We start from the raw sequence: 20,608 nt of genomic DNA, 5'->3' as shown, positions 1-20,608 counted from the left end.
GCACATATCTGTACATGATGTTCATACATTGTCCATATTACAGCCATATTTATTCTGCTCTTATAAGGTTACTGCTAATACACTGCACATACTTATATTTAATTTATACTACTCTAAACCACCTTCTGAAAATAACTGTATACTACTGTCTACACTGCACTATATCTTTTCTTTTGGTTAGACGCAAACTGCATTTCATTGTCTCTGTTGTACTCTGCACAATGACAATAAAGTTGAATCTAATCTAATATAATCTAATCAAACCAGGTGTCCTGAGCATCAAACCAGGTGTCCTTAGGCTATAAATTGGATATTTCCTCATTTTTCTACTGGCATCAACTTTAGCAGAGGTGCCAATAATTCTGAGGTACTGTATGTTGGACCAACCTAATAAATACATCAAATTAAAATGAATAAAATTATTGCATACAGTAGGTAGGCTACGTGACCGCAGTAGGCCTGGCATCCCCTAGGGCCTAGGCTACCTCGCAAACTTCACCACCTCAGTTTCCAGGTGGTCCCGAGTTAGTGGATGCCTAATTATGCTGGGTGCAAAATCGTAGGATGCTCCTCGCAGAGTAACCTCTTTGTGAACCAAAGTTATTTGTTAAAGTGTTTGGGATTTCTGCATAAGACATGTCCTTTTTAACCATCTCTTCTATATCCCTCGCAACACTTTCCAAGGCCGCCATATCTAACAGGTAGCCTATTTTTACCAAGTTAGCCTAAGACTATGATGCGAGCTTCTGGGTAGCCTACTCATATTAGCCTAGGAGCTAAGACTAGGCTTCATTGAATAATGACCATCGAAATTTAAGACTAATTTCGATATTTGTATTTTGATGTTTTGAAACCGATTAGAAAAACGGAGAACGACTTGATTCTCGTTTTTCGATTTTGTATTTTAAAACGGAAATCAAATAATCCCTCGTTTTTTGTTTTGTTAATTTTCATTTCAGAAACGGAAATCGATTGGCCAGAAGATCCACTGACCAACGTTGAGTACTTTGGAGTTGTTAGCAGGGGCGCCGCTAGAAATGTTGGGCCCTATGATAGAGAATCATGCCACCCCCCCCCCCCCCCCCCCCCTCAAACATTAAACATTTTTCTTGGAGAATCAACCAAAAATATAACAGCATGTTAAGCTGCTGGGATGTGTAAACAAAGAACACTAGCAGGCTAGTTTTTTCCATTTCCAACTGTTTATTAATAATGTAAAATCAGTCATAGTACCCTGGACTACTGTGCAAACGTTTTAGACATTTGGTAGACAACACTTTTTCCCTTCTGCATTAGTGTGTCATTATTCAGATTTGTTAGGCCTATTTATTTATCCTTTACTTTAACAGGTGAGTCCCATTGAGATCTTACATATCTTTTTCAAGGGAACCCTGGGTTTTCCATACATACATTCCATACATACAGTATACATACATTTTTCTATATGTTGTTTTGTATGTAAGTTATAGCTGTACTGTACATTATATACATTAGGCCTACATTCAAATTTGCTAACAGGTTCATCTAGGTTTAGTCAGGCTGTCTCAGTGTAGCTGCACTGACTGGTGTTCATGCATTTCCATTGGGAGTTTCAGTCAGAGGGATCTGGGTCTGCACAACGCTGTAATTCCCCTGTTTACTTTTTAAGTATCGAAATGCAAGTATCAGGACCAATATAATCAGAACAAAGATGAGAAAGATTATTATAATAGTGGTTGTCCAGTCAGCTGCAAGAGAGAAAAATACATATGTTATGTTAAAGGACATTATCTGCCCATGAAACATTCTAAACTGCACAAAGTGGGAAAACAGTTTAGGTGGTTAAGTCAGTTTGTCCCAGACTGTGAGGAAAACATTTGTTTGAGGATAAATAGGCTTCAGTCCTCAGTGGATTACCTGTAGGCCTCCAACACCCTGTGTAACTGTGCATGTAACTGAGTATGCATACATTTCAAAACTTGCTGAACAGCGCCCTCTGTTGTCAAATCAATGGCCTCCTTTTTAGTAGCTTTTACACTTTTACACACACCCAAAATAATGAAATGTGATAAGAACGTTTTGCTGTTCACTAAGATAATTCAATAATGTGTATAGAGATTAACAGTAGGCTATAACAGTCTGAAAGATGTCAGTCTAGATTTAGATGATAATTTGATTTACTACATTAACTACTTGAGATGAAATGAACTGATGAACAAAGAAATTCACAGAAATGTCATAACTTATTAATCATTCAATTTTGAGGTTCGATTCTTTGCTTTACTCTGTGTGGAATTATAATGTCAATTATATGATGACAATAAATGTAACTTAATAAAAAAAAATCCTGTAGCATTTTTGGGACATTTTCAGATAAAAAAACAAACACATTCTTATCGTGCTTACAAAGAACCCTCTGTTCTACATAAACATAAATAGCATGAACATTTTTTACTCACCAGGTATGTTAATGACACGATGGTTTGATTCGACTTCAGGCAAGCCAGGGCCAAGATCCAGCTGTGCCTTACACCTGTACTGTGCTCCATCATCAGATGCAGTGGGTTGAATACGAAGGTCAAAGGTCAAGTTTTGGGGACCCGCACCGGTGCCCTGATATTTGTGCGGTTCGTTCAGCAGAGTCTGTCCTTTGAACCACGTCACGATCAGGTTCTGAGCAGGAGCAATGTTTTGAATGTGGCAAGTAAAAATGTAATCTTTGCCAGCAATCATTTTGCCAGTATGATTTGTTGTCAGGGTTATTCTGCTGGGCATCTCTGTGGAAAATATGTGAGAATGTGAGAACATTATTTTGAAGTATTATCTGGACTGATTGTTTAAGCACCATAAAAGTAAGACTCACGGTAAACAGTGACATTGAGCAGTTTTGAACACTGCCCATCGTCAGTGTCAATGACACACTTGGGCTTCACTGACCACTCTATCAGGTTCTCCACGCTCCAGGTGACATGTTGGATATCCCTCACTTTGCTTACAGGTCCAAGAGTAGAATTCCAGCCAATTCCGTTGTGAGGTATTAATGCACGGCAGTCAGCTGAAGCTGAATCTCCATACCTCACCACCAGAGGGGAAGGGCTGATGTCAATCGGACAGCCACCTGTGGTGATTCAGTAGAATGCATGACACATCACACGTATCACTGAAGCCCTGCAGGAGGATTCAGCTGAGCTTAAGTGAATGTCAGGCCAACTTACTGTACACGATGATGGTGAGTGGGGCTGAAGTTACTTTAGGGGGTCCTCCTGGCCCTAAGTCCAGCTCTGCCTCACACCAATATTGTGTTCCATTATCTGATACTTTAGGAGCAATCAGGAGGTCACTGGTAATATTTTGTGAACTAATACTGCTGATGCTCTGGTGTTTTGGGTCATCCATCAACATCATTTCAACAGTGCTTCCATAAACAGTGTGTCGTTTGAACCACTTTACAGTGAGGTTCTGAACCGGAGCAATGTTTTCAATGTGGCAAAAAAGGCTGTAGGTCTTGCCTTCAGCCATTGCTCCAGCAATATTCGCTGTTAGAGTGATAACATCTGGAATAGCTGTAAAAAGGACAATATGGATTAACTAGAAATGCAATTCCAAGGAATTACCAGTGCATGAAAATGCAAAAGTTGTGATGTAAAATATCATGTATAGTTAAAATAGATAATACAGAGATGGTTACTACGGTGATGCTAGGATTTTCATGCACTCTAATAAGAAGTTGCCTAGGAAGAACAGTACAGTGCATTTTCATGCACTATAATAAGTTGCCTAGGAAAAACAGTACAGTGCATTTTCATGCACTGTAATTATATCAGGTCTTTGTAAACATTTACATTTTTTATGTTACTGATTGACAATATTGGACTTACAATAAACAGAAACATTGAGGTCTTGGCCACACTGCCCATAATCAGTGTCAATGACACACTTGGGCTTCACTGACCACTCTGTCAGGCTCTCCACCCTCCAGGTGACATTTTGGACATCCCTCACTTTGCTTACAGGTCCAAGAGTAGAATTCCAGCCAATTCCGTTGTGAGGTATTAATGCACGGCAGTCAGCTGAAGCTGAATCTCCATACCTCACCACCAGAGGGGAAGGGCTGATGTCAATCGGACAGCCACCTGTGGTGATTCAGTAGAATGCATGACACATCCCTCGTATCACTGAAGCCCTGCAGGATGATTCAGCTGAGCTTAAGTGAATGTCAGGCCAACTTACTGTACACGATGATGGTGAGTGGGGCTGAAGTCAGTTTAGGGGGTCCTCCTGGCCCTAAGTCCAGCTCTGCCTCACACCAATATTGTGTTCCATTATCTGATATATGAGGAGTAATCATGTAGTCGCTGGTAAGATTTTGAGGACCAATACTGATGCTGCTCTGGTGTCGTTCATCATCCGACAGTGGAACAGTGCTTCCATCAACAGGTACTTGTTTGAACCATTTTACAGTGAGGCTCTGAACAGGAGCGATATTTTCAATGTGGCAAGTGAGGGTGTTGTCCTTGCCCACAGCCATTGTACTATGACGTTTTGTGGTAATGGTCAAACTGTCCGGAGTTGCTGTGAAAGGCACATTGAAAAATTATATTTTTGTTAAGTTGCTAAGCAAGTACTTCATCTTTGAACTAAACAGTTGGTGACAATGGAACTCACTGAAAGCTACAACAGAAAGATCTTTTGTGCACTGTCCCTCCTCCATGTTAATGAAGCATTGTGGAGTCACTGTCCACTCTCTAAGCTCCTTCACCGTCCAGTTGAGCTCAGTGACTTCCTCCTCCATACCCACAGCCCCCACAGGGGACTCCCAGCCCATGCCGTCGATGGGTACGAGTGCATGACAGGTGGACGAAGCAGGACCTCCATACCTCACCACCAGAGTAGAGGGACTGATTGCAACTGGACAGCCACCTATGGGAACACAGTGGGATAATTAGCGCTTCATCACATCTCACAGGTCTCAGATGAGTTTCGCAAATTAACTGGGCGCAATAGCAACTTACTGTACACATCAATGTTGAGGGTGTTTGATTTGTGTTCAAGAAAAGACTCCTTTCCTGGTTGCTGGAACTCTACAACACACTGGTATTTTTCCCCATTATGTTTTATAAGGGCTGTGTACAGGAAATCACTGGTTATATTTCTATCCCCCCAGTTCTCTATTATTTCTGTGTTCAGCAGAACCTGTCCTATAAACATCTTCACGGTGACATTGCCAACAGTTTGGGGGATTTCGATGTGGCATGACAGGGTGTAATTTTTGCCCACAGCCATCGGCCCAGGAGAAACCACCACAATATCGATGTTTGACAGGACTGCAGAAAGAAAGAGAGAAAAACACAATAAGGACTCTGTGTATGTATGTATGGCATGGTATGCTTCTGATGTTTTGTTACATTTAGGCAGTATATTATTGGTAGATATTGGTTATTGGTGAAAATAGTGGTAGTTGTTTTTGATTCATTAGTTTTTTACCAACATCAGTTGGCCGAAATTAAAAGGTAGAAAATCCAATAGTGCATCCAATCCAAAGAGTGAAAATACATTTATGTTTGTTGTCATCTAGCTAGTTGTCATCACTACAGGATCTGTGTCAGGTAAATAAGAATCCAATATGTTTTCTTGGTTTGCTGAATCTAAAACAAAAATGTTTTATGGTGACGGAATCTGATTAGTATAATTATGACCGCCCGCCGCTAGCGAAGCGGTCATATAGGGATTGTCAAAGATTTTTTTTTTTTTTTTTTCCGTCATCTACTTCCTGAATTTTTGGTCAACGATACCCGGGACACCGAACCACCGGGGCACATGAAATTTGGTGGGTATGTAGCCCCACTAGACTTTTACGGAAAAATTTTGTTTGGTCCCCAGGGGCCACTCCCCCCTGCGCTGGGCCCCCCGAAACCCAAAAAATGCAGTTTTTCCTAAATAACTACCTGAACCGTGGCACCGAGGATGAAGAAATTTTTATGGTATGTTGGTCTCAAGGGCCCACATCAACCTAGCCCATAATCACTCATTTGTGATTTGCACCCCCCCCCCCCCAGTAAAAAATGAAAATGCAATATCATTCTGCTTTAATCGCCCCTCTCTTCAGTTAAGATGTTCAGAACTGCACCAAATTTTATGTGTATGATTAAGCTGACATTCTCTGGGGGTATGCCAAGTTTCGTAGAATTTCATCCATGGGGGGGTCTAAAAAAATTAAGTTATGTGTACATTTAGTGACTGCACACATTGGCCTGTAGATGGTGGTGCACATATATACACACGCACACACACAGGCACGCACATACCATCAGTATCGGCAATTACAACGGGCGATACATAATTACAAATTCAGTAGGATTAAAGGAAAACCAAATATTCATCATAATAATTTAGCTGCATTTCCAGTATTGGCGTCACATAGTCGTTTGTCCACCAGATGGCGCATCGTTGCAGTGAGACGTAATTTATTTGGAAGTTAAATCTAAAGTGGGTTGGAAAGACACTATGCTTCCTACAAGGACAAGATTGTAGTTTACCACAGAGAACGTCTAAAGTAGGATGATTTCTGCATGACATGTAATTCCCATTTCTTCTTGAAGCCGACATAAATCTGAGAATGTTTATCGGACATGCTTGGTTTTTACTGCAGGTAGGCTATGTTAATCAGCCTAGAGTAGTATTTGGGTCATCTATAGCAGTTCCGTGACCGTGGAGAGCGAAGGTTCGTTTCTCACTAGATTTGTCATCTATAAAGGTTAAAGAAAAAAATTAGCCGGGGTGCCCCTCACAAAAATGTGGGGAAATTTTGTGAGAGCCCTATATCCAAAATGGCTGCCGTAAGCCAAGCTGGATATTAACGTTTTAATGGTTTTGCCCACAGTGCTGCATTACACATGGTTTCTGAGACTATTTGGGTCAAGAAATTCATTAATGATGTAGATTTATTGATTTGACCTATTTTGGACCTTCAAATTCAAGATGGCCGCCAATTTTTGGCTCTTTAAATGTCAATTTTTCAAAATTGTCATAAAGATGTAATATTAGGCTCAAATGGAAGATCTGCTCAAACTAATTATTTATTTGGATGAACTAAAAAGATTCTCCATCTGAATCTGTTGAATCTCCACACTGACTCATTACATTACATTACATTTGGCAGACGTTTTTTTAGCCAAAGCGACTTACAACATGGTAAACAGTTTAAAGCTTTAGAACAATTCTTTCAACAATACTAGAACAATTTAAAACAATGTAAAAAGGTAGAGCACAATAAGAGTGAGTGCTGTTTTTATACAGTCAAGTGTCAGTTGTAGTCCGGTGGTAAGTGCTAGAATTAGCTAGTTGTAAGTAGTGCTACGAGAGCAGATATTCTCTGAAGAGCTGGGTCTTCAGGAGTTTTTTGAAGATGGAGAGGGATGTCCCTGCTCTAGTAGGAACTGGTAGTGTGTTCCACCAACAAGGAACAACAAATGAAAAAAGTTTGGATTGACCTGAGCGTACCGATGGCAGAGCTAGACGTCGTAAGTCTGAGGAGCTCAGCGGCCTGTATGAGGGCATTCAAGTAGGTGGGAGCAGAACCAGAGACTACTTTGTAGGCAAGCGTTAGAGACTTGAATTTGATGTGGGCGGCCATAGGTAGCCAGTGTAGCTGGATGAGCAGCGGGGTAACATGTGCCCTTTTGGGTTGTTTGTAGACCAGGCGCACTGCCGCATTCTGGTCTGGATCATCTGAAGGGGTTTCACTGTGCAGGCTGGGAGACCTGTCAGGAAGGCGTTACAGTAGTCGAGTCGTGAGATTGCTTGTACCAGGAGCTGGGTAGCATCTTGAGTCAAGTAAGTCTTGATTTTCCATATGTTGTAGAGTGTGAAACGGCTAGTTGGTTGTCGAGAACGACTCCTACATTTCTTGCAGCCATGTAGGTATAACAGACAGGGAGTCAATTTTGATGTTGATGCCATGATGTATAGTAGGTTTAGCTGGGAGGACCAGCAGTTTGGTTTTTGAGAGGTTTAGCTGGAGGTGGTTTGCCTTCATCCATGTAGATATGTCTGAGAGGCAATCCAAGATCCATGCCGAGACCAAGGGGTCATACGGTGGAAAGGACATATAGAGCTGTGTGTCGTCTGCATAGCAGTGGTATGGGAAGCCATGCGAACAGATAATCTGTCCCAAAGAGGTGGTGTAGATAGCAAAGAGAAGAGGGCCCAGCACTGAGCCCTGGGGGACCCCTGTGGTGAGATAGTGAGGTGCAGACAGCTGTCCAAGCCATGATACGTTAAACGAGCATTCTGTGAGGTAGGATTCAAACCAGGAGAGAGCAGAACTGGAGATTCCCATGTATAAGAGTAAGTGAAGTAGAATGAGTTCTGATGACCGAGCGGTCGCCTTGGGTTCCTTTAAGGCCAGTGTTTCCTCTATGTTGATTTGGTAGTGGCGGCCACCCACGGTTTAACTTTCTTCCCCCACGGTATCAGAAATGGGGCAGACGTACAATAGTCGCAGTTGCCTTTCAAAATTCATTGTGCAGACCTGTTGTAGATTCTCCAAATATACAGCTCAATCACAACTGAAAATAATGCCTCATTGTGTGTGAATAGAGGTGAATACATATAATTGTTTGTGTTGCAGCGAAGTGTCAGTTGTCAGTTCCGTGGAACGGGGGACGGTGGGGGGGCTGGTTCGGACAGGCCTGCCCCCACTGCTTAAAAAAATCCTAGAGGAAACACTGAAGGCTTCTATTACAGACAGCAGAGCCGTTTCGGTTGAGTGGCCCCTCTTGAACCCAGATTGATTTAGATCCAGAAGGTTGTTCGGTGAGAGGAATTCAGAGACCTGTTTGGAGACTGCTTGTTCGATACCTTTGAATAGGAAAGGTAGGAGTACAGCAGGACGGTAGTTCTCAACTTGAGCAGGGTTGAGAGAAGTTTTCTTAAGTAACGGTGTTACCCGGGCCATTTTGAATGCTGTTGGAAATGTGCCAAAGGTTAACGAAGCATTGATCACGTGTGTTAGCTGGTGTGATAGTTGGGTTGATGGACTGAAGTAGGCTCATAGGTAGGGGTACAATGAGCATGTGGTTGGACGGCTGCCCGTCAGGAGTCTATCTCTCTCTCTAATCATCACTGCTACTCTCATCTGAGCAGTCATGAGGTGTGACTCAAAGAGTCATCATCAGGTGGGAGACGGATTGTACTCATATTCTTCAGTTTGTGCCATTTGGAAACTCTGATCTGGCCTGTTGAATAAGTGTACAATCCATGTCCCACCTGATGATGAATCTTTGAATCTTCATATGGAAAGGACAAACTACAGTACCTTTCATATTTCCAGCTCCATTACAACCTGCAAGAGCATCTTGAGAACGGAAAGTGTCGACCAGTGCGTCACACCCCCTTGCCCCAGCAGCTCACACCTCATGAAAGCTCAGATGAGAGTAGCAGTGATGATGAGAGGTGTCGGTGTGGAGATTCAACAGATTCAGATGGAGAGTGTTTTTTGTTAATTCAATAAATAAATCATAATAAATAAATAATAAAAAATGACAGACATCTGATGACCTATGTGTATGTTGTAATTTTACTGCCCATAACTGAACTCAGTGTGAGCAGAGCTTCCATTTGAGCCTAATATTACAGCTCTATGACTATTTTGAAACATCAACATTTAAAGAGCGGCAATCTTGAATTTGAAGGTCAGAAATAGGTCAAATCAATAAATCTATCATTTATGAATTTCTTGACCTAAATAGTCTCAATAAACCATGTGTAATGCAGCGCTGTGGGCAAAACCATTAAAAAGTTCATATCCAGCTTGGCTTACGGCAGCCATATTGGATATAGGGCTCTCACAAAATGTCCCCACATTTTTGTGAGGGGCACCCCGGCTAATTTTTTTCTTTAACCTTTATAGATGACAAATCTAGTGAGAACCTTCGCTCTCCACGGTCACGGAACTGCTATAGATGACCCAACTATAGGTAAAATAATGTGTTAGCATTGGTTGAGTGATGGAGGCCAATTTGATTATTGATGTATTTGTCGAAAACCATAAATGCGGTTAGGCTAAGAAAATTGATAACAGCACTAATTGCATCTTTCGGCTGTCATCTCATTTGCTTATGACCATAACCTAGGCTACTAACAGGAGCTAAGTGAGTTAGCCACAACACGTTCGCTATGTGATGGTTTTCTAATGGAAAATATATAGGCTACCTGAAAGATAACCTGTCTATGATGCATCCTAAACACCGGGCTGGGACATTTAGCTCAAAGTCTCAAAAAGCATCTGAGTCAATGTTCATTCCCAAATACCCATAAAGGCTACTTCAATACTCTATTTTCAAAGGTGATTCAAGTAAGGAAGAGCATGGCTCAAAGTAAAGTAGCCTAACTAGGACTGAAACTACATAAATTTAATAATTTGTGTCAACTCGCCGCAATGTAGATTTTTTACATTTTTTTAATTTATTTTTTTAAATATTTTTTTGGCCTTTTATGCCTTCAATTTACAGGACAGTAGAGAATGACAGGAAGCGAGTGGGAGAGAGAGTCGGGGTGGGATCCGGAAAGGACCACCTCTCGGGCCGGGTCGCCGGCGTAGGTGCCCCAGCCAGCCGCGCCACGGCTAGGGCCGCAATGTAAATTTATTAACGCACCCGTGGTGATCTACATCCAACTACCAAATGTTTTAGAGCGCACGTTGAGAGATGCATCCAGGGCAGGGCCCACTTCCCCGATAACGACGGAGACACGCTCTTAAGAGGGTTTTCTACGATTCATCTTACGATCGTTCGTTTGGTTTTTCCGACTGTTTCCCGAACATGCTCGTATGCGTGAACGCGCGTGCACTGCTCTTAAGATGCTCTTAAGGGGAGCTGTCCACGTTAATAGTTCTGAAATATCCTCTGATTTGACGGTGACTGCACGTCACAGCTATAGGCCTACCATTTAAACTTCGGATCTACACATTACAGTAATTCACATCAATACGAAAATATAAACACTTTGACATCTGCATGTAAGCATCCCAAGTAGGTTATATACCACACAGAGACATAAATAATTGTAATTATTTTAAGATTAGATTGTTGCACCATGCAATAATTTTTCGCGGTGCCACTTAAGAACACGTTTGAAGATAAGAAAGAAGTCGAGTAAGAAAGAGAGGAAATGTGTAGGCTTAGATTTTGATGCAGTAGGCTACAGACTAACCCACATGTTGCTTTCTCTGCTTTTTACCTCATAGGCCTAATACAATATTCACTTAGCAAAGATAATGTCAAACTATTCTGGCAACGTCTCGTTTCATAACTTGATTGCATTTTTGTCCGCTTTTCATCACATTATTATGACCATTAAATGTAGGCTATTTTGCACGCTAAAATCTGATTCATCACAGGTAAACACAATAAAGAATGGGAACATAAATTGGATTATGTATTCTAAGTTGTAATTCCTCTGTATGTCCTGTTGGTGACCTCAGTGAGAAGTACTGTTAAGACGCTCTTAGCCGGTAACGAGTAGGCTACTCTGGAGCACTCGTAGATCTACGAGTGTTTTCAATTTGCTCTTAAAGGAGAATTCCGGTGTGATATTGACCTAAAGTGTGTTGAAACATGATACCGAGTGTGAACATATGTCTCATAGCCCATCTCGGCTTGTCCCCTGCACTCCAAAATCTGGCGCTAGTTAGCCAATGCTACCAACAGCTTTTTCAATTGTGGTGCTTCGGCATCGGGCTAGCCATGCAAATAAATCACTGTTTTACACCATTTACGAGGCTCAATGTATCTCCACACTTCATTGGTAGACTACCGAAGGCCCTGACATTTAAAACGAGACATTGAGAACTTTTAAAAAGCACTGGTAGTTTACTTACAAGACGATTTATACAGACAGTATCTTCATGAAGTTTAGCGTTTGCAGTAGGGATGTCCGATATTGGCTTTTTTGCCGATATCCGATATGCCGATATTGTCCAACTCTCAAATTTCGATTCCGATATCAGCCGATACCGATGTCGATATGTGGGTTATTTTTCCTCAAAACTAATTTAGGTAACATCACATATCTCCTGTTGTGGAATTAACACAACATGCTTAATGTTATTGTGATGCCCCACTGGATGCATTCTTGAATGCAACAAGGCTTTCCAAATATTAACATTGTCTGTGCAAAATAAGAAAAATACTTCAACTTAATTTAGGGAAAAAGTGCCATGTTTATTTTTTATTTTTTAATTGTCTCAAACAACAGTTTGGATTACACTCTCCCTGAGATAATCTTGACAATGCCCACAACAAATAGGGCAAATTTGACTTCTTCACAAATTATAAAACATTGTACCTGAACAACTATGTGCAACATAGCAGAATGTAAAGCCAACTAAAATAACAGGCATAGTGTATGACAGGCTGCCCTTTTTCTGTGTTAAATGAGCCTGCATTTGTAGGATGCTTCATGAACTGTTTCTTTAACTAAAACTCAATCACCTTAATTGAATGAATGCACAAATATGAGTCAATTACAATGTGGCAAGCAACTATACTGCACAATTTTGAAAACATTTGTTTGAGCTACAAAAAATACTTCAGGCTTGAGGTGAAGTACATAACGGGCCATACCCACAATCAGGCTTGGAATTTCACAATTTTAGGGGCAAGGCCACTTGGCCTTCAGTTGGGCATATTTGGTGGGGGGCACAAAGGCCACATGTCAGGGCACCAAGGCCAAAGTTAACTATACAGTAGAAGGCTATAAAAATGATCAAAGTTGTATTCACTGCAGTAGACCTGCATCACTGTATACAAAAACATAAAACATGACATATTACATATAACTGTAAATCATCTGATCATCTAATATTTTCAGATATCTAGGCTATATTTAACATTTATTTTATATTTGGCCTGTTATGAAATCATGTATTGAATAATTTAAGCACATCTCAGCTTTAAGAAACTCAAATAGCTGCATGCTTAGCATTTTGTGATCATTAAGGCTACTTTCACAAACTCTTATAGTCAGCTGTCCTCTGATTTACCGATATCTAGGCGACATTTGTAATATTTGTTTTGTATTTGGCCCGTTATGAAATAATGTGGAACAATTTAAACACAGTGTAAAACTTAAATCCCAAATTTGGAGACATACATGTATGTTGAAATGTACTGCAAATTCAAAACGGGATTAGTCTGGAACGGGTAACTGTACAGGGGACTGATTTACACCTTTCTGTTCGGTAAGGTCTGCTGTTTATTCTGATATATGGTTTGTCATATGTTAAATGAAGGGTTCTGAAGTATTCCACCGAGATGAATGGGTAGGGAGATGGACGCAAAACCTTCAGTAGAATTTATGATTGAATATTATTTACTTTTCTCGCGAACCGTTCACCACAGCAATTAGCGGCTAACATCGTTTAAAAGCTGAGAAAAAGCTCTTTCATGTGATACTTGTGATGTCTGTGTAATGAGTAGGCTCCTTCGCGAGTAGTTCAACTGAGAAGAATGGGTTAATTTGGACGCACTTTCTTGCGCTGTCACTTTCTCCACTGCGTAATTTGGCCATAGGCTAAATATATATCGCTATTAGTAGGACGCAAAGCAGAATATTTAAAGAAGGGGGCACCAAGGCCACCATGGCCTGTAAACCTCTGATTTTCAAATGGGGCGTCACGGCCAACTCAAGGGGCTACGACGGCCATGGCCAATTCCAAACCACAGACATAATGTTGAAACAGAGCGAGCAAGTTTGTTACTGCAGGCATCCACGCTTGTTTGTATGCTTCAAGACGCAGCTTGATGAGGTCATCATCTGTGCGCCGGTAAACGCTTCAGGAGCGCATAGGCACTATTTGGGTGTAACGCAAGCATTATTTTATCGGTTTTAAGGCAAAAAAAATCCGATAACGATATTAACAGATATTACATTTTTATGCTAATATCGGGCCGATAATATCGGTGGGCCGATATTATCAGACATCTCTACTGAGAATGTTTATCGGACATGCTTGGTTTTTACTGCAGGTACATTAATCTTATAATATCAATAAGGACCTAGGTACAATAATGTTACCGTTAGCGTTGGTTGAGTGATGGAGGCCAATTTGATTGCATTTGTAGAAAACTATAAATGCGGTTATACCAAGCAAATTGATAGCAGCACTGTAATCTTTCGACTGTCATTTGTTGCACGTGCTACAAAAATCATTCTGTGCAATGGAAGATTTACCAATGTTACACCGGTCTGATACAGTTTTGCCTATAGGCCTACATGCAAGAGACTGAGACGCCTGTTTATTTGTTTTAAGTGCGTGCAGGGTGTGAGAGGGGAATCGATGTGCTTTGATTCCAGCTTGGTAGTTGTAGATTGTGAGATTAAAAAGCACGTGTGTGTGAAGTATCCAAACAATGACACCTTCATTTCATTATGGCTGCTTTAGCAACACACCTTAAGCTACTGTAGTGGGTCCCATTTAGAAGTGGCTACTTCATTCGCGCTTTCCTTGACTCATGGAGCTGCGTGAATTTTATTACAACTTTTCGCCACGATATGGCAGTTTAAGTCCGCTTGATACTGTAAGGCGTAAGCCATTGGTTTCCAAAGGAGATTTTATTTGTGTCGCCAGCATAGCCTATTGACAATTTATGTTGTAAATAGGCCTACCTATAGGCCTACCTGTAGCTTAGGGAAGCTAACAGCTTTCTGTTAGGATCTAGTTTGTTAGTTACAGTTTTGTCATAACTCCCTGATGCATTTTTGCATTTAGAATAGCCAGAGCGTGGATATCTCAATCGGAAAATTAAACAATATCGGGCGCCTATGAACTAGGCTGGGTGAACCCAGCCTGATCTGCCCGCTATTTATTTTTTGATTTCTTAAAAGATTGAGCTTGGTCTGGTGAAAGCCAGACAAGCCATGGACCTCAGTTACACAATGCAAGGGAACATGAATCAGCCTATATTTGCACGAACAATAACGGACAACAGCTCTTCAACTTTGGCCCGTTAAAATGTGTATGAACAGTCTAGCGACGCATTTCATCAAGGCCCATTTGGACATGTCAGTTATTTGCACCACTGGTTAGATGTAAAACAGCATTTCGTTTCAGACTACTGTTACTTAATTTGTGCATTGACAATAAAGAATCACATGAACTAAAGATGACTAAAATCTTATGTAGAAGAAGAAACATTCACAAAAAATCCATCCATCCAAAAATGACCTTTGTTTTTGATAGCTGTTGAAAACGGCATGGAACTGACAGATGTTTTTGTTTATTAATAAATAAATAAATAAATAAAATAAAAAATATATAACATTATGCTGATACCTTTTGCTTTTCCCAAATACAATGTAGCCTACAGGTGTAAGTGACCTTTCATCAATCCAGTTGCAGTAGATGAACTGTGATGAACTGCCCTACTTGTGATTGTTTAGAGATTTTAAAGGTTTTATAACAATGCTACAACTTCTTTGGCTATTCTACAATCTATTCACCTTTGCAGCGCCAGTAGGCTACTTTCTGTGCAGCCGCACACACACACACACACACACACACAGGTATGCCAAACAAGCATACACAAAAGTTTCAAGAGTGGGGGATGGAGTAAAAGATGGAGACAAATTGATTAGTGTGATTTATTTTCGCGGAACGGATGTACAGGACTGAGCGGCGGTCATATTTTGTACCGCTATGCGGCACGTCTAGTTAGTGAAGACTTTACTCTGTTTTATTTAGGGATGTAACGATTACCGGTATAATGATAAACCGTGATAAAAATGTTGACGATAACAATTACCGTTTTCTTTTGAAATATCATAATTATCACGGTTGATTATCACGGTGTTGAAACCGTGTGTTTAATCCTTCCCAGCTTCATCCGAGCCTGCTTTTGACATACAGTAGGCCTGGTACAATGAAGCAAAATTGGTACCCTACTGATTCTGTTGTGTAGCCTAATTGATGGTTTTAACTGCGAATTGGATTACACCTGATTTTAAAAGGCGGAACATTTTCACCGCAAAACTTGCACTGTAACATTACACTCTGCGTCTTTTTATGTTCGCGTGCACATTAAATCCATTCCACTCACGTTATCAGAAGAACACAGTAGCCTAAAGTTTTATTTCGAACACTTACTTTGGTCTCACTCAGGGTAGGAATTTCACGGCGGCCACGTTTTTGCCCCTTGTGTTGGCCGTGATGTCCCTTTAAAAAAAAAATCAGAGGTTTACAGGCCATGGTGCCCTTGGTGCCCTTCTTTCAATATTCTGCTTTGCATCCTACTAATAGCGAATTTTATTTAGCCTATGGCCTGTCAAAATAATCTTAGCATTCACAGCGCAAATTAATTTATTTTACGCAGTGGAGAAAGTGACAGCGCAAGAAAGAAAGTGCGTCTAAATTCACCTATTCTTCTCAGTTGAACTACTCGCGAAGTAGCCTACTCATCACACAGACATCACATGAAAGAGCTTTTTCTCAGCTTTTAAACGATGTTAGCCGCGAATTGCTGTGGTGAACGGTTCGCGAGAAACGTAAATAATATAATTAAATTGAATCATAAATTCTACTGAAGGTTTTCGTCCATCTCCCTACCCATTCCTCTCGGTGCAATACTTCACGAACCTTTCGTTTAACACATGACAAACCATATATCAGAATAAACAGCAGACCTTACCGAACATAAAGGTGTAAAGCAGTCCCCTGTACAGTTAGCCGTTCCAGAGTAATCCACTTTTGAATTTGCAGTACATTTCGACATGCATGGATGTCTCCAAATTTGGGCTTTAAGTTTTACAATGTGTTTAAATTGTTCCACATGATTTCATAACGGGCCAAATACAAAATAAATGTTACGAATATCGCCTATATATCGGTAAATAAGAGGACAGCTGACTAAGAGTTTGTGAAAGTAGATCACAAAATGCTAAGCATGCATCTAGGCTATTTGAGTTTCTTAAAGCTGAACTGTGCTTAAATTGTTCAATACATGATTTCATAACAGGCCAAATATAAAATAAATGTTAAATATAGCCTAGATATCTGTAAATATTAGATGTTCAGATGATTTGCAGTTCTATATAAAACTATTTCAGCTTGTGTAGGCCTATCAGTGCTTTCTGAACATATTGAACACACTTTTAAAAATACCGTGATAATACCGAAAACCGTGATAATTTTGGTCACTATAACCGTGAGGTTAAATTTTCATACCGTTACATCCCTAAGTTTTATTATGACCGCCGTGCTAGCGAAGTGGTGATCATATAGGTTTAGTCAGAGTTTTTTCCCCCCAGTACATTCCTGTCAACTATTTCCGGGCCACCTGGCTGCATGTAACTAGGTGGGCTTGCAGCCTCACAAGGATGACACGGAACTATTGTTTTTGTGTTTTTCCGTCGCCCACCCGCTGCACTGGGCCCCCCGAAAGGAGGGTAAACCGGACACAGTTTTCTGTGAATACCTCGAGAACCGTAGGGCCTAGGATGACCACCTTTTTGCATGTTGGTCTCAAGGGGCCATGTCAACCCATCCCATATCCACCTATTTGAGGTATAGCTCCACCATGTTAAAAATGAAAAGGCAAAAACGAGGCATTGTAATCGCAGGTATCTTTGGTTGACAGGTTCAAAACTGCATGCACACACACAGGCACGCACAGACACACATAAATGCACTCACACACACACACACATAAACACACACATGCACACACACAGACACACATAAATGCACTCACGCACATACTCACACACAAACACATAAACACACCCACATGCACGCACGCATGCACACACACACACAGACACACACTTTGAGTGTCTAGAAAATAAATGTAACATGTTGTTGAAAGTGTGGCATGCTGTCCTGTTTTCAGATGGACTGACTTACTGTCTGGTAGAGGAGTTGATGTTGGGACCCCAATTGTGCCTGTGGTTACAGTGGCGGTGGTTGTGATCGCTGACGTTGGCATTGTTGGCACGGCAGTCCTTTCTGCATCATTCCACAGAGGCAAATCCTCTGAGAAAGTATAAGGTATAATGTTCAAAATCTCTGTATTTGTCAGCAGTGCAATAGTGAAAAGGGAAAAGTCTAAGAGGGCAGAAAACATACTTTTCACAGTGATGTGTAGCTGATCAAATGAGCGTGTAAGAGGTGGGTTTGGTCCTAGTGGTCCCAGATCTAGGTCTGCTTCACACCGGTACAGAACTCCATCGTCCTCTCGGGTTGGAGAGATCAGGAGGGAAGCCGATACATTACGTGGACCCCTCTCAGTATCCGTGAATCGAGATTCATTCACAGTGACATTTTCTCTGTACCATCGTACAGTTAGGTTCTGAACTGGAGCAACATCCAAGACGTCACACTGGAGTTCATATTGTCTGCCATCACCCATTACCTCGGTGTGGTTCACAAGAGTGATGGATACATTTTCAGGAGCCTCTGCAAAAGGAAATCATTTCAGTTTTCACCTTTATTAGGCTACTGGATACACTGGATCCCATCAAGCAACATTTTAAGCATATATTAATCTAGTAAACAATCAGCAAAGAAATTCAGTGTTTAAAGTTTTTCCAGATCAAGTGATAATATATGAAATATATATAATATGAAAATATGTAGATATTTAACATGATTTTTAAAAAAAAATTTAAATTATATTTAAGAATAACTGCACACACACACTAGTTTTAAGTAGTATTAATGTTGTGCACTTACTGTAGACTGTTAAAGATAGGTTTTCATAGCACTGAAAATCAGTCAGATTATCAGTCAGATCATCAATCAGACTATTATTCAGAATTAGAATGCATTGTGCTTCTATGTCCCATTCTTGCAGGTTTTCTACTGTCCACCGTGTGTTCCATAGGTCATAGGGCACCGTCAAGTCATTGAGATCTGGACGTATCTGCCATTTTACTGCACTGTTATTAAGAGATGTGCAGTTAACTTCGAGTGATCCCCCATATTCCACCACCAGTTCAGATGGATGCAGCTGCAGAGATGCAGGAGGGCACCTGTCACTGGCCACTGCTGAAAGAAACAGTAAGTCAGACTTCACTGGTTTCAAGTAGGACTAAAGTCAGAATGAAGGCAAACTATTAGTACTACTAATCGCTAACATGAATGATACTAATACCACTAATGAGATTGAGAAACTACACATTAACTTGCTTAGTTTGCTATCCTTATTATCATCCCTGCTTTATCACCATTACTGCTTCTCAGATCTAAGCTGCTAAACCCTTAGGCTACAGAAAAAAGAACTATGGCCTTGTTATACTGTAGGATTTCTTAAGTAGTTCTACAGTGTATAATACTTCTGTGATATTCTGTAATTATATCCTTGCCCTCTATGGTGTTCCTGCAGTCTTACTAGCATGTCCCAAAATAGGATAATATCTATAGTATTCATATAATAATACTAATCAAAAATGATTGAACAGTGCTGATACTGGTGTGTGGCATAATTATGGTTATGGCTATGGTTATGGTTAATTTGTTAGGAGTGCATGTTTAGCAGTGATGATACAGGATTAGACTACGCACAGACAACTCTGATGGCACAGTTCACTTTAAACTGCAGAATAATTATGTGTGCATCTGTCCACCCAATGACAGAAGTATATCGGTAGCTCTGTTTGCTTTCAAAATCCTGTGTTAACCACTAGCTACTGGTCCACACCCTGACAGTGCCTGACACCACCCAGCCACCCCCCCCCCCCTCCCATCACCATCCAAAGGCAATGTTGTCAGCTGAATGAAGAACATTATGTCCTACCCTTAGATAAAAGTAGTCAAAACTATGAGACTTTTGATAATGTCACAGTTTTACAAATGATCAATACAGATTCAAACCACAGTGACACATTACACTCTACCTCTGTCTTTATTAAGCAGTGGCGCATATTAAAACTTAGCTGGGACATCTTCAACTCATGATGTTAAAAAAGCCACACGTATGCAACCACAGTCCTGCACCAACAGGCCAGTGTACACCAATGCAACAAAAACCCATAGAAAGTTATCAGACCCTTATTGTGATTTATCGATGGCAGACACAACCGAACAGTATTTCATATTGCCAACATGGGGCATCTACAAAAGCAACAGGGGACTCACCGCTGGCGAACAGAAAGATGATCCAAAGGTCCATGTGCTGAAGAGACATACTGAAGTTCAGAGATGCCTAAGGGCCTATGGGTAGGTTAATAAGAGACTCTTAGCCCTTGGAACCTAATAGTTTCAGCATAAACCCAATTGTATTCTGAATCCAAATCTCCTTTTCGATCTCTCAGTGATCAGACGGTGAGAGCATGGCTTTGGCGGCTACGGAAATATGAAGAAACCAAAGAGGAAGTCCTGAGTCTGCTATGAAGAGTAGCTGTGGAGCATGACCGTGCTGGGGCTTCCTGCTGTGTGCTTAGTTGCCATGAAGTCTTTACTTTAAGAATGACATACTGTATCAATGTTAGAAGGGAAGGCTGTATGTAAATGAATCACATGATAGAACTTTCATATGTCTGCAAGGCAGTTCATCAGAGAGCAGAACGACAGAATGGAACAAAAACCACACAAAGATGCAGAGGTAGATAAACACACTAAAGTAAAATGTTTCAT

The 20,608-nt window shown here is 40.8% G+C and overlaps 1 protein-coding gene across 3 annotated transcripts; it reads right to left on the bottom strand.

Moving 5' to 3' along the window:
- Nucleotides 1-1,173: 1,173 nt before the first annotated feature.
- On the bottom strand, nucleotides 1,174-20,359 carry LOC143102643 (uncharacterized). Of its 3 annotated transcripts, none has more exons than XM_076266380.1 (12): nucleotides 20,111-20,359; nucleotides 18,707-19,021; nucleotides 18,101-18,430; nucleotides 17,879-18,007; nucleotides 4,992-5,303; nucleotides 4,645-4,899; nucleotides 4,210-4,551; nucleotides 3,858-4,112; nucleotides 3,195-3,542; nucleotides 2,843-3,097; nucleotides 2,439-2,756; nucleotides 1,174-1,727 (listed from the first exon to the last, which is right to left on the bottom strand). In XM_076266380.1, exons 1-12 carry the CDS (start codon nucleotides 20,157-20,159, stop codon nucleotides 1,570-1,572), a joined length of 3,066 nt encoding a protein of 1,021 aa, XP_076122495.1. In that variant the 5' UTR covers nucleotides 20,160-20,359; the 3' UTR covers nucleotides 1,174-1,569. The 3 variants fall into 3 exon arrangements, with proteins under 3 accessions (XP_076122495.1, XP_076122496.1, XP_076122497.1); XM_076266381.1 differs by having other exon boundaries at nucleotides 18,707-19,018; XM_076266382.1 differs by lacking the exons at nucleotides 17,879-18,007; nucleotides 18,101-18,430; nucleotides 18,707-19,021; nucleotides 20,111-20,359 and adding an exon at nucleotides 16,124-16,185.
- Between the last annotated feature and the right edge of the window lie 249 nt (nucleotides 20,360-20,608).

Source organism: Alosa pseudoharengus, unplaced genomic scaffold, assembly GCF_046254945.1.
Source record: "Alosa pseudoharengus isolate Yale_2024_CS ecotype anadromous, Long Island Sound unplaced genomic scaffold, YU_APseudo_1.1 YU_APseudo_1.1_scf_4, whole genome shotgun sequence".
NCBI lineage: Eukaryota > Metazoa > Chordata > Actinopteri > Clupeiformes > Clupeidae > Alosa > Alosa pseudoharengus.
The sequence above is the reverse complement of the archived record's forward strand: the minus strand, read 5'-3'. Positions and strand labels throughout refer to the sequence as shown.

Coding starts and splice junctions, on each gene's coding strand:
- LOC143102643 (XM_076266380.1), bottom strand. CDS start 20,159: ATGTCTCTTCAGCACATGGACCTTTGGATCATCTTTCTGTTCGCCAGC. Junction 19,022..20,110: donor CATCTTTCTGTTCGCCAGCG/GTGAGTCCCCTG, acceptor TGTTTCTTTCAG/CAGTGGCCAGTGACAGGTGC. Junction 3,543..3,857: donor CCTCAATGTTTCTGTTTATT/GTAAGTCCAATA, acceptor TCCTTTTTACAG/CTATTCCAGATGTTATCACT.